This window comes from Tenebrio molitor, chromosome 9, assembly GCF_963966145.1.
Source record: "Tenebrio molitor chromosome 9, icTenMoli1.1, whole genome shotgun sequence".
In the NCBI taxonomy this organism is placed as follows: domain Eukaryota; kingdom Metazoa; phylum Arthropoda; class Insecta; order Coleoptera; family Tenebrionidae; genus Tenebrio; species Tenebrio molitor.
In genome coordinates this window covers 5,867,481-5,888,550 of record NC_091054.1, presented here as the reverse complement: position 1 = coordinate 5,888,550, position 21,070 = coordinate 5,867,481, and the positions used below count along the sequence as shown (strand labels likewise).

The 21,070-nt window shown below is 39.8% G+C and overlaps 1 protein-coding gene across 4 annotated transcripts in view; it reads left to right on the top strand.

Annotated features, from left to right (window-relative positions):
• The window catches only part of skd (mediator complex subunit skuld), a 54,352-nt gene that overhangs the window by 27,137 nt on the left and 6,145 nt on the right, over positions 1-21,070 (top strand). For 2 of the 4 annotated variants that reach the window (XM_069057781.1, XM_069057779.1), the window contains exons 3-10: positions 13,783-14,097; positions 14,200-14,481; positions 17,354-17,627; positions 18,111-18,257; positions 18,948-19,376; positions 19,437-19,881; positions 19,935-20,208; positions 20,264-21,043. In XM_069057781.1, the coding sequence (XP_068913882.1) occupies positions 13,783-14,097; positions 14,200-14,481; positions 17,354-17,627; positions 18,111-18,257; positions 18,948-19,376; positions 19,437-19,881; positions 19,935-20,208; positions 20,264-21,043 (2,946 nt within the window). The other 2 variants (XM_069057782.1, XM_069057783.1) reach the window with 2 other exon arrangements.

Here is a 21,070-nt window from a genome sequence, read left to right as displayed (position 1 = left end):
TGTGAAGTCTCGAGGAGGAAGATTTATCTAGTTCTGGAACCGCAACCGAGCAGTATTTTTAACGTAATCTCGATAAATCATTTTTCTCTATCGGAAATGTTTCAATTGAATTGTTAACAATCGATTAGTCGAAAGAATTGGAATTAGGTGTTCGTCGGGGGTAATCAACAGGTGACGATTGAGACGTAGTTCACCGACCCAGCTTCCGTTTTTGTCGATGAACGGGCGATAGTTTTTCGCATGTGACTCGGCGTAAACGCGGGCGGAAGACGCGCCACCGCCCCCAGACTTTCAACCGTCGCTCTCAACCCCCACCGACAAATTAATTCGCAAATAAGCACCATGTAAATATTTGGGCCGTCCCAGTTATGAAACGGCGATCAAAGAGCGAAACAAACACGTCCGCGGAAATTTCACGGTGGCGAACACGTCCCGTCCGAGTCCAGGAAAAAAAGAGGATAATTAAAAGAATAACGGGGTCCGCGTGCCACGTGCCGGAAAATTAACGCGCGCAAACCAGAAAATTAGCCGGAACGTAAGAGTGTGACGCAACTCGGCGACGGCATCCGGAATTCGTGCGGGCGGAGGGGTCGATGGCGGCGACGGCGATGACGGCCGACGCGTCCACGCAACCCCCCCGGAGCGGCCATCGATTGGTGCGGGGTGTCGCGTGGGAAGCGGTAACGGGCACATGTGCACCGCATCGTCGTCGATCAACGAGCCGAACCCACGTGTACGAAGAACGATTTTGCAGTGTTGCCACGACGCGCAAGGAGGACAGCGGCGGCACGCCGGGGCGGCAGATGGTGGAGTTTTTTGACGTTGCTGCTGTTACGGTCGGTGGAATGGCCGTGAAATTACCGGTTTTCAAAGAACTTGCGAATTTTAAAAGGGGACCAGGGATTATGGAAACTTTGTGGAACCTTTGAATTTAGAATGCGGGTTCTAATTGAAACAACATATTGTGGTGCCATATGTCTTTTGTCTTTGTTGTACACATGTAGAAAAAATCATAACATTAAATAAAACAATTGGGATAAAAAATCATTTAAATACGGTAAACAGTGAAAAGATTCAAGTTGTAGTAAATGTAGTAAAATCCGGAGCAGGATGAGTTTTTGTGAAATCTTATTTATTATTTTGACTGTCTGCTCAGTTTCAAAGAAACCATTGAACCCGGTTTGCATTTAGATTTTTTTTAATACTTTCTTCATTAATACTATTTTTTGTTCGACACTGTCAGAATTTGAGAATTTTCTCCTGTGTGAACGGATTTTGATAAATTTGACAACTTGTCAAAACAAAACGTCAAGCCAATTTGATAGATTTTCAGCGATTTGGACCTTTAAAACTCTCGTTTCACTCGAGTTTTAAACTGGCCCACTCATGCCAAAAAAGCCCAAATTACACACGAACTCGTTAAATAAACTACTATTATTTGACGACTTGCTGTTATTATTCAACCCCATCATAAACAATTCAAAGGCCGTATCAAATATAATGTAATGAATTCAATTAATTCAGATTTTGTCCAAAGGTGCAGTTTTGCATAAATGGGCGTCAGTGGAAAAAATTAAAATTGTTGCAACATTATATGATAAAATTATTATAATCGTCGTTTCCTTGAAAATTGTGTCTACTGTGCGTAGGAAATTTAGAATCTTTATTATTATTTTCTTTCCTCAAGAGCTCTTCAAGAAAAAAATCGGGACAGGTCAATTTATTTTTTTTTAAAGAAATAATTTCCAATAATTTCATTTTTTGTTCGACACTGTCAGAATTTGAGAATTTTCTCCTGTGTGAACGGATTTTGATAAATGTGACAACTTGTCAAAACGAAACGTCAAGCTAATTTTAAAGATTTTAAGCGATTTTGAGCCTTTAAGTGTCTCGTCGAACAAAAAAACGTTGTACTCAACTCATTCCTGTGTAAATTAGACTTTTTTTGCACTCGTGGGCCTCGTTTTATTCACGTTTTAAACTGGCCCACTCGTGCAAAAAAAGCCCAATTTACACACGAACTTGTTAAATAAATAACTATTTTCCAACTCATCCTGTTTCCGCTCAATACCATTTGTTAAATGGCAACTCCACCTGATCAGATTGAACCAATCGAAGTTTCGGGTTCACGGATTAATCGAGCATTAAAATTTAATATCGAATTAAATATTTGATTCTCTTTCTATGAACTGGCCCCTAACTTTCTGCGTATTTAAATAGATTATACATTTTTTATTTACGTTCGGGTACCATGTATGACCTTTGGACGAATGGTTCCCGAGATGTCACTTTTTAAAGGTGAAAGGTGGCTGTGAAATTCCACTTTTACACTGAAAATTCCACAAAGAATTTTTTTAATAAGGAAATGATAGTCGCGTGGGTGAATTTAAAGATTCCAATGTCAGTAAAGTAATTTTGATATTAACAAACTAAAACAACAAATCAAAAGAACGTCCAAAGTGAACATTTCTGAAGCAAATCTTTCAATAAAAACAAACCAAGCGAAAATTCTATCTGGTTATCATTTTCTTCTTGGTTTTTAGAACTCTGGACGAGGATTATTCTTGTTTCATCCCGGGTTTTTTCTTTCAATTGCTGAAGAATAACTGCTTAATTGAGGTAAACCTCACTTTTGACATGACCCCATCAAAGATCTGATGGGGTGAGATGGGGAGATAGCACAAGTCACTCAATAAATCCTCTTCTAGCACTACGGAATTGTGCACTGATTTGGGAGGTCTTTTAGTTTCAAAAATGTCCACTTTGAAGGTTTTTAAATGTATTGTTTAAGTTTTTTGATATCAAAATTATGAAATATCGAAATTTAGCCATGCGAGTATCGTTTTCTTGTTAAATAAATTTGTTTTAATTAACAATTAGTTTTTTACATGGTACAATGACATAAAGATGGTCTCCTTAATGTATTAAGAAAATGTCAACGACGTCATTCCGAAAAGCAAAACGGCAAAGAAAATATTTCCGTTATTTGAAACGTTTGGCACTTCCTGTATATTGTCCAATAATCTTTCCAAATACCACGCAAGAAGAGAATTGTTTATTTGTTTTTAAGAGTAGTTGTCATTTCTTTGCAAATTTCATTCAGCAAAATCACACCAAAATACTCGACTTGCGGTCTCGTGGTATTTTAAGGGTGACTTTGTTTCGTGAAATTTAGACGCATAATTTACAAGGAAAGACCAAATTGTTCTCAAAAAAATTCTCACCTTTTGTGGGATTACTATTCATTCTTTATCATTAAATTGTTTGTTGTTTCTTGTTTGTTTCTCCACATTATGCACACTTTCTTCATTCTTTCATTAAGTATCACTCTTTTTTATATCACTCTTTTTTTTGTTGTCACTTTTAATTTACTCCCCCCGGTGTTTCTTTGTCTATCCCGAACACCCAACGCGCACGTTCTCTCTCGCTTTGTTTTCTTGTTTTTTCTGTTCATCTTCATTTATTTTTCAGTTCATTTTTATACATTGATATATCAAGCCTCCTCAATTTGATATGCGACCCAGATTCGTTAATATACAGGGTATATACTTTGTAAATTTTTTCCCACTTCTGTATTCTGTGTGAAATACCTTCCTCGTCCTTTAATTACTATTAATGCCAGTTATTATCTTATTCACAATGAATGCCATTAACATTGTTAATTTGATGGTAGTTTATTTTCGAAAAAATATTGAATTGCCGAATTCCTAATTGTTCCCGATTTAACAACCAGTCGAACTTCCGTTTCCCACTAAACTAATCGGTAATATTATCATAAATTAAACATTATTTGCTGTTATTTAAAACGTGGAACTACTTTTGTTGTCAAGAGTTCAATAACACGACGGACATGATGGTCGGCTCGTGTGTATCAAGAATACCGCGACTTTCATGTAAAACGAAAGCGCCTAGTTCATGCAATTATTCCAGAAAGAAGTCGCCAGGACACAAGAGTTTCCACACTTGTTTTGTAACCAACATAATTTTTTTGTTTTCATTTAAAAAATCTACATTCCTGTGCGTTGTATTTCAGAAAACTCACTCGACACAAATACCAGTGAATACATATTTCAGGGACAATGTCAGAAGGAATTTCAGTGAATATTTTTGTGTCAAGGTAATTTAAAGCATTGTAGAAAATCGATTAGTTAATTGATTTTGCTTTAATTTGCGAATTACCAAAGTAGAAAATCGAGATTTGGCTGTCGTGACTGAATTAAATAGGTGAAGAGAACGAATATGAATGAAGACGTTTGTGTTTGAGTCAAAATATTTAACGATTCTCTGGATTACATCTGATCTAAAAATACTCGTTTGATTTCTTATGGGTTACACTCCTGAACATTTTAATGGTAATATAATGTCCGGTTTTATTGTTCCGTCGTCATCTGAAATATTCCTGGGAACGTGATAAAATTCAGCGGCGATGTTTGTTTCGGGAAGTTCGCAAAATAAGGAAAACATCTAAAATTCGATGGAGCTTAACTGGAAGAAGGACGTTTTCCGGTTCCCCGAGCTAAAAGCTCAAACTTGAGTGTCGTCATTCCGAACGCAAACTGCAAACTTCTCCCTCCCGGGAAGTTTTTCACGAAATCCGGACGTAGGAAGCGGGAGTTTCACAGTTGTAAAAATTGAGGAATTCGCAGTCGACGAGGTGATACCGTCGAGCGTTCTGTCAAAATTCCGCAATTCACGACACCGGACCGAAGCCGATGAGCGATCCGGGTTTATCGCTTCCGGCGAGCCTCGTCTCTAATTAATCGGCGATAAAATGTCGACGATGAAGCTTTCGGAGTCGGGCTCCGCATGCTTCTACCCTTATACGACGCCGGACGACTTCCATCTTGGGCGAGAAGAGCGCAACGGTGGCAAATCCATCCGCGTCTCAGGTGTGCAGGTGCTAAATAAAGGCAACACAATAGTCGAGCATTGTGAATTGGTTCCGTCATGAACGCTGCAAGGCGACCTACTGATCCACAATGCGCAGCGAAATGGTGAAGGTCGTCGAGTGGATGATTACACCAGCACCAGATGGACAATCAAATTTGTGAACGCCCTCGGTGCACGCTCGGGCGGTCGCCTCCAGAGAGTCGCAGCTTCTCGCATCCTCCGGCCGGAGGTGAAGCCACGACGACGACGACGAAGACTTCGACAACCTGTGCGCACGACGTGGGCCTCGTTTTTTCGTGAGCGATCGCCATGGGCGTCGACTCCAGGGGGTCGGACACTTTCGATGTTCGTGATCGTGGAAAGGAACGTTGATGAAAAAATTGTGTCGATGGTATCCGCGAGATTGTTGACGATACGAGTGGGAGAGGAATGTTTTTTTTTTTGTCTTTTGAACTGGCGTAACGAGTGCCGCGTGGATTGGTGAACCGTCGTCGGTTTTTAAATATTTAACGGCAAACACGTTTAGTTTACGGTCCGCGGAGAACTAGGGTGAAGGTCAACACGATGGGTAAACGTGGTTGCGGTTAGGGGGTGGTTGGAAGCGAGTTGTTCTCGATTTGATCGGTTTCGAGTGGTTTAGATGTCGGGAATGAGTAATGGGGCGGGAGATGTGAAAGAACTACCGGCTTTATTGGATATTTTTTAAACATATTACGACACTGCATGAATTAACAACATTACAAGATTTGCATCAAAATGTTTATTGATATTGGTAATTTTGATATTAATATTATAAAAAGCAAAGAAAATATTTGTATCTATGTATCTATCTCTTGTTCTTTTAAAATTAAAGAATCACTAAACACAATTCAATGGAGTTTTGACTGATATTGAGAGAGTTTCTTTAACTTAAGTTGTGATAAAATTCATTCCATCACCTTGCGAGGGGGCTCACTAGTAGAAAAAAACGTGAAGCGAGTAGAAACTTCTGCAGGAAACATTATTCGGAGCCGCTGCGTAGCTACAGGGTGTTTACGTTCGGTATAGTTGCCATGAAAAATACTTCAGATTTTATATTTACAGGTGGTCTCATTTTTTGGGGTTTTTGATATTCAATGATATTGTCGTAACCTCAATTATATTTATCTTCAAACACATCTTGCATCACAATTTCGTACACAAGTTCGTTTTTCAATACTATTTTATTTGTTTTTTCTGTGGTCGAACATGGAGATACTCGTAAAATGTTCGTCTGAACTCACATCGAAACTGATCACTGATCAGTTTTACGTGATCTATTGGACAGGGGTCGTCTATTTTAACTTAATGAAAGTGATAGAACAAATTACCTTTACATCTTTGTAATTAATTAATCAATAATAACAGTGCTTGGAGTCCACCCAAGGTATATTTTTATCTGCTCTGAGTAACTACATATACAGGGTCTTCTCGAAGTTGACACGTTCCTTGTAACACGAGGTACTACACATTATTCTTAAGAATTTTAGCCTAAATCTTCTTAGTAAAATGTTTGTATTAACGGAGATAATTGATTGTATTTTTTTATTGTTTTGTAAAATTTTAAGTCCGGTCCTGTCCATTTCTCCGCTGTACTAGATTAATAACTAAGCTGGCCCAGAATGGTGTCTTTCCGGAAATCGCTTTGCAATACTCTCTGGACGCTGCAAATGCATTCTGATAACGTGATAACATTGCCCATGCATTTGCAACATATCTGTGAGCTCATTATTTTCCTAATAATAAAGCCATTTCGACTAATTAGATGACAACTCTGACAGTAGTTTTGATTAACGTCCATGCTTATTTGATTTTTTTTTGTCAATTCCAATTTCTAACAAATCAGCGCAAATTTGAGCAGGACCGGTTTCAAAAATTTCAAAAAAATTAACTTATTGTATCTTCATTGCCGTACACATTTTACTAAGGTGATTTTGGCTAAAATTCTTTAGAACAACGCATACTATCACATGTTAAAAGGAACGCCTCAACTTCGAAAACACCCTGTATGTGCAAATACACCAAATGTATTTTCAATTGAACAAAATTTAAGGCATTTATGTAATTGTTTTGTAAGATTTTTTTCACAAACATACGTACTGCAATGAAATTTAAATTTAAGTGTATTATATCACACATTTTACACATAGCTATCAACTTATCTTATTTTATGTAACTAAACTACAAATGCGTTTGTATTATTGAAAAACAACATTTTTTAATTATCGGTATTAAGTGAAGCATTAATATTAATCTCTCAAGAATTTTACTGCTATGCACTTTGTGAAGTGTGTCATTTATCTTATCTACACGTGTTGATAAGACACGAGTATAATTTGCAGGTAATCAGTGTGTAAATTAAAAATATTATATTTTATATTACAATTTTTGATGTTTTCATTGTAATTGAAATATAAATTTTTGTTAGTTAAGTGCCAATAACATGAAAGATTTTTTTTTCTACTAGAGTTTGGAAAACTAACATATTTGAATACCAATTTGAGTTAGAAAACTGGAATATTTCCTAACAAGTACGGAAATAATATTTCAACACTTAAAGTTGAATTTTGATCGTTTCCTGAGATACGTAATTTGAAATCTGTCAAAGATAACCTCAAAATTTACAACTATGTAATTAATGTTTTTTAAGACTTTCCCTAAACTAACACGAAAACCGTTGTTCAAAATTAGTGCGCTTTAACTTTGCAGGTATTCGGCGTGTTTTGCATATTCTTCAATATCAAACGATTCACTATAGCAGACATTTTACTAGAATTTCCGTAAATCTAAATTTACTCGAGCGAACACCATAAACGCCTTCACAAACATTGTTTTTTTTTTCTTAAACAAAACCGAACAATTTTGATTCCACTTTTGAATTTAGAATTATGTATGTAATTATAGAAAATTGAAAATATCCAAATCTAATTTATTTTTTCAAACTCCAGTAGAAAAAATAAATTGTACACGGCATAATACGGAAAAAATTACATTTCCTAACTTATTGCACAAATTCCTTTTACATACATATTTCATAATGAATCTTTCAGATTCATCGTAGGGCTTGAAGTTTTATCTAAATAGCTGCAGGTCAACTTTTTATAATTCGTAAAGAAATTTCAAAATTCCGAATAGTAGTCGAAGTTTAGGGTGTACGATTTAACCGGTTTAACCACTTAAACTGATGAACTTGGTTAATTAGCTGATGGTTAAACCAGATATGTTGCAAAAGTTAACTTGGTTATTAGTTCAACAAGAATAATATATCTGATATTTTTTTAAATTTCACCTCAAAGTTGGCGTTGAAGAGTCGATTGTGAACGCACTATGCAGGTACATAATGGATCACGGATCAGCTGTTTAAATCTTATGTTTTTACAGGAGTGGTGCGTTCACAATCGACTCTTCAACTCCAACGTTGAGGTGAAATTTAAAAAAACACTCGATATGTTAAACTGTGTCTGTTATTTAAATAGTAATTAGTAAATGAACTGAATCAAATTGGTTAATCGGTTAATTTTTTAGCCGGTTTGATTCTTTGGCAGGTTTAACCATGAGCCAATTAACTAAGTGAACCACTTTAACTGGTTAAACCAGTTAAATTGTACAGCCAGCGTATTTTATATAATAAGACAGAAAAATCAGAAAATATTAGTTAAGAATTGCAGCTAAAACTTATTATTTTAAATAAAACAGGTTACGTTAATACTGATTTAGAGTTAGTTAAAGAGATTGTAAAAAAAAAACTAGACAAGTTATTATATTTTACTGGTTTAAAATTCAGGATCAACAGCAAAAAATAAAATTTCGACTTATACCGACAAGTTTTCGTTATCTTCTTAGCTATAAAAGAGGTAATCGCCGCAACACGTAGCCCACGTAACTAACATAGTTAAAGTTAAATTACGTCGTACAACTTCATTGATGTTACATTTCTTATTAATGGCAATTGAACGTTAAATTTCTCGTAAACCTCGAAAGACTGTTGTACTTGTACTTTTTGTAATAAGTGCTTCACTTGATCCTTTCGGATTGAAAAGGATTAACCTCATTTTTGAACTGTCAGTCTCCTGTCAAAAGTCAGTTATTCAATTTCCAACGCCCGCTCTGATTCCGCCGACGTTTGACGGAGCCTGCTCCTTTGGTAAATTCCTTGTTGGCTAAAACACAATTTTTGGACATGGACCCAATCGATATTTACACTTTTACGTAAAACTCCCGTATTTTAAATAAGTAATAAGTAAAGGGGAGTAATTTCCGGTGAATTGGAGCCACGTAATTCTGGCAGGATTTTACCCATCGTCATTGGGCTGTTTTGTATTTAAAATTAGTTCGATATTGATTAAATTAATTAAACGTCGGCATCAGCATAACAATAATGTCGTTTACACCGAAACCAGATATCTTTTGAACCCTTTATTATTTTTTTGTTTAAGATCCCGGCTTAAATTATTTATGTGTTGAATATTGTATAGGAGCGTCAATAAAATATTATTCGATTGTCAATTTTGATGCCGTCGTAATGGCAGTGTTAAGACGAACGATCTATTAATGTGTTGTATGTGAATGCCATTGCAAATTACCAACCGCAAAAATGAATACATATCTACATCGTAAGATTCAAGGCCACGAGGTCGCGACGTCTGTCGCGACTTGGGTCACCCGGTATTATGATGAATTGATGAGTGTCTGGTTTTTGTACGAAATTAGAAAATTGTCGTTTATTTTCGCGACGGTTTACGTTTCGGGTCGTCGGCCCCCGCCGGTGCGCCGCCCATGGTCGATCGTTTATGAATGAGGAGAAAATCAGGATTTTTTCGTCGTTTCGTGTGGGCACCGTCGCCGTTAATCCGGCGTGGCCAAGGTGGTGTCATGGAGAACCTCGTTCGATTCGGATTGTTTTGTAAACAGGCGTGCGCGTGTGGCGTCGCTATCGTCCAGCTTTTGCCACGGACTGTACATTATTAGTGGTACGCACGCGGGAGGAATCGCGAAGAGGCTCGCACGATGGAGGTGCGTCGTCCTTCTTCTTCTCCTCTCCTCCTCCTCCCCTTTCTTTTTTCTTCTTCTGCTCCTCCTTCGTCGCCGGGTTCACCTCGTGCATACGTAAATTCGGTCCCGCAACGTCGAAAAGTGCACAAAACAAACGAATCGATGAGGATGACGCCGCCCATGGCGCGGATGCGGCGGCAAACCCGTTTCGATTTGGCCAAGGCGAACCGGCAACGTGACGTTTATTTCTGGACCGTATCACAATACTTGTCCGATTACTCCGCACCGAAGGCAGGGGCGTAGCGTCGGAAGTGCAAGAGGTTGAGGTTGTTTCACGAAGGATCGTCCAAAATGTAGCTAATTGACAGACAGTGGCTGCAATCAAGGTTATCTTGAAAGTAAAATTTTATTTTGCCCGTACTCCTTCACCGTGGCAAAGATTTTAGCGTCGTGATTGTAAGAATTATGCAGAATTAATCTTTGCAGTTCTACAAAATCGTAATTCTTATTCGTCCTACTTAATTAATTAATTAAGTTTTTGTGCGATTCTTTTCTAATAAAAATAAGATGGAAGGAGGGTGTCCCTAAAATAAAATTAAATCAGATTTTGATGGCGCGATATTGGGATCTTTGTGACAAAAAAGCAGATCTTGTGCTAGAACTGGTTCTTTTTTTTCTGGAAATAGTGATTTCCTCCAGCAACCGGTTAGGTGTTTGTTTAACTTAGGATAAAATGGACTTCTTGTTCTGCTCTTTTGAAGAAATAAAATAGATTCGGTAAGGAAGAAATTTCTCACAACGTGCTTGTGGTCTAGAGAAATGATTTGGGGAAGAGGAAATGACCCGATGGAATACGCTCTTAATATGGAACAGTGGTATGTCTAAGGGAATAGATAAGGGTTGTTTCTAGATATTTCATTCAACATTCTCTCCCCCTTCGCATTTCACCGACCGATCTGTTCTTGTGAGTGATCTCTCTTGGACATCCAGTAGAGAAAAGAAAAAAAAAGAAAAAAGTTTTCGCACTTCGGATGTGTAATATGTATTTACTTTTTTATTTCCATTCTGGTATTTTTAAAACAAAATTTTGTGATTATACCCCATTGTCACAAGGTCTGAGTTTATAGTTTTTATGCAATTTTTTAAAATTTAACCCATTTAGAATTATGTAATCCATATTCTAAAAGAAAAGTTGATGGAAATTCCTTTGTCATCGAAATCCTCTGACGATGTTCCATCTGTGTTGCAACCTCATGATCTTAGAACGTGGTTATTATCCACCCTGTAGCGGTGATATAAAAAAGACAAAGAATGGATTCAGTGCATTGCTTGCCATAATATTAAATGATGCCATTGTATTCGGGAGTTTTCCTCCTAATGTTTAAATAAAAATAAAGAAGTTTATGTTGAAATTTTTGTTTGGGTATACCGGAAATAAATGACATTTCCTAAGATTAGATTGTATGAAAGTGGTAATTTTACGTACTACTCACGGACGAAAAGTAACTCTTTCGGACGCTGACCGTGGCGCCATCTGTTGGTCTGTTTAGCAACGAAACCGACAAAACCGATAATCGTCCTGTCACCATAAATTATCTAAATAAGTACATAATTGTATTGCAAATAGTAAATTACTAGTTTTGTTGGTAAGCTGATAAGAAATACTACGAGTATAAAAATTGTTAATATGTATTAATAAATTTATCTATTTGAAAAAGGTAGATACAAAATAAATTTGTAATTTTTTCAATGATGTCTCTTGGTTTGTAGTTCGAACGGTCGCCTAAAAAATTTAATGTGCCCCTCTGCCAAAAAGTACCTTTTGTCCTCGCCTGTTTTCAAGCCTCGGCTGCGCCTCGGCCAAAAAACTCAGACTCGAGCAGTTTTTGGCCTTTTTACACAAATAACTATTTTGAAGTCGATTGTTGAATATTTCTTTTTTTGACCGAAAAAAAGGGCTCTGAAATATCTAATTTTTAGTTTTTTATCTAGAGGGTTATGAAATATCGAAATTACTTTAAATTGAGTCACTGTGATGATATAATAGATAGTGATGATTATTGCATTGAAAATCCGATTATAAAATAAATATCAATAAGTACATATTAAGTAATTGAGAAATACATATAAAAGTTCGCAAAACAGTTCTCGGAAGAAGTTCCATACGATTACATCTGAACATATTTTGTGTCCTATTTGTTCCTTCGTCGAGGCACTTTATTAAATTCCTTCGAAATTGATATTTGTCCAGATTTCATTAATATGCGAAACTAAAAAAAAAATGTAATCTTGCTTTACGAGCCGCCGCTGTTCTGAAGAACTCGGATTGGAACGTCTCTGGGTCAATTGGCTCAGTTCGGGTCTTGGTTTTTGACGTATCGCACTCGACGTGACGTTGACTTGTGACGAGACGATAATTTGGCAATGTCATAATTATGTAGATGAGCATTTAAATATTTATCTGGGAGCAGTGATGAGCAAATTCTTTAAGGTTTTGAGTACTCGCACGTCGGCATCCGACATTATACGCTGACGAGCAATTATTGCTCTGCGGTAGAAAACGCGGCGCGTGAACAACGCTCTTTTTCCAGAGTCCCACTTTAACTCGTGCGGCTTAATTAGATGAATGCTGTACAGAGAGACGTTCCTAAAATAGATCTTATGCAAGGGTTTCGTACAACCTGTGTGCTCGTAGCGATTTTGCATAATATTCTTAAACGTCACTTAATTCGCCTTTTAACAAATGTAATTCAAGAAGTGTCGCATTAAAATGCAGCGACGCACTTTTTTTCTTCGCAGGAAGGTAGTCCTTTATACGTCTCGGAGTAAATTGAAATTCTTTTGTTTCCAAACGTGGACGCTTCAAGGCAAGTTGTCATTTCAAATCGATTAGTTTTTTAAAGCGAACATTCTGTACAAGAGCTTGAGGAGCTTTATTTCAACAAGTTATGAATTTCCTGGTGCACACGGAAAATCCCGTAGCTTTTGTTTTTCTTTGGGATTGTGTTGGATTGATGAATGTTCAGTCGGCTAAATTTAGACAACATTTGCAAATTGTACCCATTGATCGGGTTGACACGGATCGATGGACATTTTTAATTTGAATTAACCATGAAAAGGACACCGATAACGTAAAAAGCCGAGCGATTTCTTGCAAATTACGAAGAGACCTGTTACAGTTTGCGAATACTTCAAACAAACCGCACAATTCTGGAAGTGATTCATTAGTTTGTTTTTCTGTTTTTCATTGCCAGTTATCCTTCTACGAGCAATTTAGTCGACTTCAGAATGCGTAAAATGTACAATAATGAGCACATAACGTTAATAGTGATGAGCATATCGGCTAAGCTTTATCAACTATATTGCGGTTGTTGAGTAAAAACACTTGATTTTCACGTTTATTACTGATAACTCGAGGTGAAACAAATCTATTGGCCGTAATCTTCAAGCGATTAGATTTTAACGGATTTTTTCATATTTGTGACTAAAAACGCTACAAGATTTCAGTTTTCGTCAACGTTTACGTCCGGTGAAGGCATATCCTAAAAAAAATCTTACAATCATTCAAGGGTTTTTACAAGAATGGTTGCGAACAACAAAAGCGTGGCGAAGTTTACAGCATTACACATAACCTAACTTTGAATTTGTGAATTGCAGTGCTATTGGACCGTATCTATGGGGCGACTCATTCATATAGGAACCGTTCTTAAACCATAACCAGTTTTGATTTTCCTTCATGCCCCTACTGTTGCAATAATGACTCTCTCTTTCTTTGAAATTAAAAGATCAATTGATTTCCGTCCACGTTTCCGCAATAGACGAAATAAAGAAAACAAAATTAGTTGTATGTATCGATGGACCATATTTTTTTTTTTGTTTCAGAATGCGAGCAGGGTTCATGGGAGAGCGGGCTGTCTTACGAGTGTCGATCTTTACTCTTCAAAGCTTTGCACAACCTGATCGAGCGATGTTTGCTCTCTCGCGACTTCATCAGATTGGGAAAATGGTTCGTCCAACCATACGAAGGTCCCAGGAAGAACGACTACACCATGACCCACTTATCGTTCTCTTTGGCTTTCTTCGTTCACGGGGAGAGTTCTGTGTGTGCGAGCGTCGACGTCCGACAACATCCGCCGGTCCGGAGGCTCACCAGGCTACACCTGCAGCAGGCCCAATCCTCAACGTCGGGTCTGAAAGGTAACACAACACTCTTTATTCTTGTTTGTCTCGTATTTGCTCTACACGAGCTCGTGTCATAAGTTCTTCGGTTTGGTTTTTCTCATTTTGTGCCGTTTTCAGTGATCTTGGCTCCCTACGGCCTGGCCGGGACCCTGACGGGCCAGAGCTTCAAGTCCCCGGACCTAACGTCGCGTCTCCTGGAAGACTGGAGCCACTTCTATCCCCTGGACAAGAGCAGCAGCTTGACGGAAAGCAGCGTGGTGGAAGTGATCGTCGGAGGTGTCAAGATGAAGTATCCGTCTTGTTACGTTCTCGTCACCGACCTGGACGACAACGCCAATTCGTCGGTGCTGAACGGCACGGGAGTCAGCCCCCCCAACGGGCTCGTCAAGAACGGAACGAGTAAGTTGGGACGTCGTTGCAGAAAAATCGATCGCGTTTCGTCCGAGAAGATCGCAAAAAACGTCCATTGTCGACGTCAGTTTGCTTAAAATAAGCCGCAATTTGCGGTTATCCGTTGTGGGTCTGCGAGAGTTTTTTCCCTAACCTTGTACCACTGCGAATTCGTAAACACTTCGGTGGAAGTATCGCATTGTTGTTCGGTGTATCAGATGATGGACAAGCAAGATCGAGGCTGTGTTATTTCAAATAAAAAAGCTAATGTTGCCGTCACTAGTTGTGTTTATAAATAAAAAAAATTGTCGACGTGACATTTGAGTCTTTCGTTTTGGTCGATTTGGTGTTTTTCAAAATACAAATAAAATTTACGATTGGGTAATTGTCACAGATACAGGATCCACTGTGGGTGCTTTTTTGGCTAAGCCCACGGAGAGTCATAACTCATAAATTTTTAAAAATGTATTACTTGTATTAATGTCGTGCCGGGTTTTTAAAGTGCAGCATTGTTAATTGCATGCGACAACGTTATTACCATTTTCCATTGGATTTGACATTTATGACGTTCGTATTTATGACACCTGTCACAATATTCCAAAATTAATTTTGGCATAAACACATAATTTAACACTGTAATCTATCAAACAATTTTAACGTGAATCATTTCCGAATTCAATGCAAACGATTTTTTTTTTTAATTGTGATTACGATTACGAGATGAAAATTGACAACGTCATGATGGCAACAGTGGTGCTGCCCCCTGTACTGTCGTTGAAAAAATTTCCCCGGAAGTACACTCACCGGCACAAAAAACGACTCATTATAATTTCTTTAAAAAATGATCTTGAAATTATATTTGTGCTAATTTTTCTTTATTATAGTTAAATTGGGATATTTTCAATGATTGGAAGTGCTATGGTCACCATGGGAACCGAATTGTTTTGTTTAAATAAATTATTAGAAAATTTGCGTTACTTCCACGTTGTGTTTTTGTCGGTTGATTTACGTGTTAAAAGATTTAATGTGACAATACGAGATACTAATTAAAAATGCTGTTCAAATTTTGGCAATTTTTCATAACATTAAATTTTTTCTGAAAAATTACTTTAATTTTTTTTTCATTAAAATTTTATTTGCTGTGCTTAATGTTTTGTTTGTCGGATATTCTTTGGCAGAGAATAATTTAAATAATACTTATCAATACAACATGATATCAAAAAATGTTTCTAAGACAATGAATTACTTAATTATATTCATAAAATTCAAAGTGAGTCGTTTTTTGTGCCGGTCAATGTATTTATGAATGGCCTTTTTAGATGGGAGGTTTTGCAATGGAACATGTAAAGCTTTTTTTTTGGCCTCCTTAACTGTAAATGACATGTTTACACATTTTGAACAGCTAGGGTATCTTGATTTTTACACACTAATCAAACTATCTGTCATTTTACCGCACGGAGTGTGCAAAATAACAAGAAAATTTTAAGCTTTCTGGAACCTCCAAAAAAATGTTTAGCGTATTACGAGTCTATTTATACTAAGACAAGATACCGCTACCATTAATCTGCTCAGTTTTCAAAAATGAACAGAAATTAATTGTTTTCTTCTAAAGTCTGATGGCGCTATCTTGTGGTGTAAATCGTAAGCGTGTCAGTTATCTGATAATAGATAACTTTCTGCCATTTCATTAATTAAATGTCAGTTTTTGACAGGTTTTGCAAAATTATTGGTTACATCAAATTTCAAATTTGAGAAAACAAGTACTTAATGGGTCGTCGACCAAAAAGATTAATACATTACTAATGCGATAGGCATTTTACATCGCTGGGTTTTTATTAAAACACTCCCGCTGCGCCGTCGTGTTCAATCTAAAAACCTCGCGCTGTAAAATGTAGCCTACCGCATATGTAATGTAAATAACTATATTTTTAATATGCAAATGTTCAAGGACTTGTTTGTCATGCTGAACGATCAGATTAATCAGTAGAATGAATCTTATCAGTAATAAAAGTAACAGATATTATCTAATATTGTTTTTGTAAATGACAAAATGTTGTAAACAGACGAGTATTACGGTTTCACTTTTTGTTTATGTTGTAAGAATGCAGATGGTACATTTTTTGTTTTAATCAAATGCGGAGACGTCTGGAGTGCAGAATGAACGTAAAAAACAGTCGTCGCTGTTCATTCCCTTGCGTAAAACCAAGTTTATAAGACTGCACATGCAGATGTTTTCTCTATTGTGAGAGAGAATAAACCCATGGATGTAGCAGTAGACTGCGCACTCCAGTTGACTATCATTGTTTGCCGTCGTGTAGATTGTTATGTGTTACATCATTTAGGACACAATAACAAATAATCTGCGAGTTTGACTGCATTCTGTCGGCAGACAGTGACAGAAGTAATATTCAAGTTGGAATTTTATCGATCGCGCGCTCCAAACAAAAAAGTTTAAAGGGAAAAACAATGAAGAAAACTTAATAGGGAATGACATTGCAAACAAAGAATCGAGACAACATTGAACGGTGCATTGACTCGCAGATGCGTCAAAAGTATCGCGTCCAACTGTTGTAGTATGTATCAATTTTCACTAGCAGTTGTTCTGCACACCCTCTAGGCCGCAAGTGCAATTGAAACCCTTTTTACGACTTAATTAAACGCCATTTACGCGTGCATTCGGCGTGACAGGGCAATTAAATCGCCAAACAGTTGACTCGTAACGACGGTCCCGGTTTCAGAAGTCGCGGTCACGTTTGCGTTTGACACCGGCGACAATTGACAAAAATAAAGCCAGGGAAATTCTCGCCGATCGGATTTGAATGGATGATTTTGTGGTCCTTCGAACCGGATCCTATCTCTGATGTGTCGTGTCGTTTTTCAGGTTCGCCGGTTCTGATCCAGACGCCGCCGCCTTCACCAGTTCAAATCAACAGCAGGGTACCTCAGCCGGGTCCGTATTCGGTGTCCGTCGAGCACACGCTGACCATGTCGAAAGACGAAACTGCCGCTACCGTACTGCCCGAGAGGGTGTGGCAGGAGTGCATCCACGGCGGCCCGCCCGGGTGCAACCAGCCAGCTTCCAACACACCCCACGAATTCACCGGACAATGGGATTTCGTGGATCCAATCAAACGCGCCAATTGTACCTGTTCTAAGTGAGTCACGTGCATCAAACGACGAATGTTGGGCCGAGTAGTGCATGCCAGGTTGTGTGAGATCGTCAACGCGAAATTAAATCGTCGACCAGCGAGCGTCCAGACGCGCAGAGGAAGAACGGTGTCTGTCGAGTTTGTTCGGGGGTAACGAGCGGCGGTGGGTTCGGGTCCCGCGCTTCCTCGCCCGTTTGGACGCTGCAGTTGATCCTCTCGACTAATGTGTTGTTAATTTCGCGTTCAAGACATCCTCGATGGACGAAAATTGGTTTGTATTCAGTTCTGTTTGTATTGGTTGCGATGACGAGTCGAGGCATGCGTCCTGCTGTAGTTTTGTAGTGTGTCGATGGTGCTTTTGCTGAAGATTTACCAGGAGTATGAGCGCGCGAAAAGGAGTCGGGTAATGAACATGTGTCTTGTGGTAGTTCTTAGTTTGTAATTAGTGTATGTTAAGAGTTGTTGTTAGTGCACGATGCGACATTGCAGGTGTAGAAAGTACGTGGGCAGCATGACGAGCAATAAGTGGAGCACCGGTAGCAACACGAAGACAACCAACTCGCCCCGGCCCTCGAAGGCAGTACGGGGACGTGTACCTTTCCACAGGCGCTCCCCCGTACCTGCAGAGTCCGACAGGTTGGTCACTCGCTTCATGGGTGACGGGCTTACACTGCCGGTGTCATTTTATTTAATTATTTTCATTTACTTCTCGTACATAACCCAGCTTCGAACCGTGACAATATATACATCAATCGAAACACTTACCGATTCGATTAATTCGTAGTTTGGTCGTTGTGAAATCACTTTGACAGCTTCTGTCGATTTGACCGTACAGCGCCACGGCTAAATTAAGAACTAATCAAACACTAGATTTTACAATTTTATCGTAGTCGACTGTGCCTCAATTGACAGCTGTCGACTGTCACTTTTGACATTTGTTGTAACCATCATTCTGCACGGCAAGTTTTTATTTATTTTATTTATTTCTTTGTTGCATTCGAGGAAAACACGTTCTGAAAGAGAAATGATCGTGACCGTTTTTCCTCCCCTCAGAATATATTTCATGGTTTTCAGCTAACGAAGTCGCACAAAGACACACTTAACAATCGTATAATCATTATTATTTATACTAATTTCGTCTCGGAATGATATGATTTAACAATTCCCCCATTATATTTAATAGGCCCCCGCAGGGTAGTTGTAATAATTCTTAGATTAGGTGCATTAATCGTCACCGGCATGAATCATTCTGTTCATAAAAGTTTGGATTATTCGCAGTCCGTTGGGGTCGTTCGACTTTTAATTTTGACCGACGGTGATTTGCAGATGCTCCGGCTCCTACACCCCTCAAGGTGGACCGCCATCGTATCCGAGGACCCAGGAATCGGTGGCGATACCGTCGGTGGGTAGTCCCCCTTCGGTGGCGCCGTCTCCTCTGCCGAATCCTCATTCTCAACCGGCGTCGGTGCCGCCGGGCGATCAGACCATGCCAATGCTTTCACCCCATCCGCCCACGTTGCTTCCGTCGCCCGCCGAAAAGACACACACCCCCGATCAACCACCGAAGAGCGCAGAGAGTACGGCAAACAGTCCCAACAGTGGTCCGGTCGACGCGAAAAATGAACAACAGACGAACGTAGCTAGTGTTCCCGTGTTGAAGAGGCCCATCTTGAGCATCAAAGAGTACGAAAGTTCTCTGGGGGAGGAAGAGCAAACGCTGGAGATGCTCTACGACTATTCGACGCTGGAGGCTTGGTAATTGGGACGGAATGCGAGGCAAGACGGTTTGTTTGATTTTTGTGTGTTGGTTTTTAGGCTCAACCATCCCGTAAAGAGGTTCAAGCCGGACGGCAAGGAAAACAAGAGGTACAGGATAGGGAAGGTGGACATATACTCAATGTACAACCACAACGGGGTTTCGTTGAACAACAACGAGTTAACGAACAATATCAATACCAAAAATCAGTTCATAAAGCAGGAAATCAAACAGGAGGCGATCGAAAACGAATCGATGGCGCCTCAGATGCCGCCTCACGGGATCAAAAGACCTGGGGATCCGTACGAATTCGACGAAGAAGGAGCGGGTTCGGCTTGTACCATCGACGGCTTCAAACGGGGGCAGGCTGGAGTGAAGGAAGATCCCAAAGATTCGAAAAAAATCATCACCGGTAACTTGTTCACTAGCGAAGGGTTGCAGCCGTCTTACAAAGATTTGGATCAAATTTTTGATAATTCGGACGACACCAGCAGCGACGAAGCGGTAGGTTTCGTGGTCCGATGCAAATGTTGTTTTATTAAGGTTTTTCGTTGCAGATGCAGGTACAAACTCCTCCGGGCTCTACGACCTTAAACCACCACGAGGATAACAAGAGATTATCCAGTCATGGAGGATGCCCCAACATGGGTATTTTAAGGCCGGAAGAGTTGAGTAAAATGTTTCCGACGCCTCCCAGCTTAGAACACAACCCGATCGCGTCGCCTTGCGGGCAATTGGACCTACCACTGCCAGATTATACGGATCTCGGGATAGTCAGAACCAAACAGGAGATATATCCGAACATGGGGAGCCCGCAAGAGGAGCATATAGGTTGGTGTTGTCGTTTTGGCACGGAGATGTGGCTAAAGAGATGTATTTGTTTCAGACGATTGGAGTTACGTGTTTAAGCCGCCGGTCATCTGCAAGATGGTGGGTTCGAGCAAGTACGCCCCTCTGACGAACCTGCCGAGCCAGAGCATGCCGGTGGTGACCCTGCCGTCGTACTGCGTGTACAAACCGTCGTGGATCCAGCACTCGGAGAAGCCGCTCCAGCAGATCACTCCATCGTCGACGACGCAGCCGATCCCCAACTCGATCCCCAACAATCTCCACCAGAACTCGTTCCCTCCGAGTCCGCTCCACGGAGGTTTCCGGCAGCCGCCGCCACCCTACGAGCTGCCGAGCCCGGCGACGTCCACGGCCAGTTCGTACCTGAACAAGAACCTGAACTCGGTCGAACCGGTTCCGACGCCGTCAGTGCAAAGGACGCCCGAAGCCAACTCGTTGGCTTTGAACATACTATTGACGGACACGGCATCGAATATTTTTCGAGATCACAATTTCGACAGTTGTACGTTGTGCGTGTGCAATGCAGGTGGTCGTGTGGTGGGAAATATTCGTGGTGCAGATGCGGGAGTTTATTTAATCAGTTCGTCCTGTGATAAAACGCACGGTGTTCAACAGCCCAACAGTCCGTTTCCGGGAGCTTGCGGGATGGGACAGCCGCCGCCGTACGGGGGCATGTTGTCGCCGCCGCACCACCAGCAGCAGCAGATGCTCGTCGACGAGGACGGCATCAGGTGCAGCTGCGGGTTTTCGGCCGTCGTCAACAGGAGGCTCGCGCACGGCAGCGGCCTCTTCTACGAAGACGAGATGGAGATCACCGGTGAGGGTGTTTGTTGCCGATCTCCCG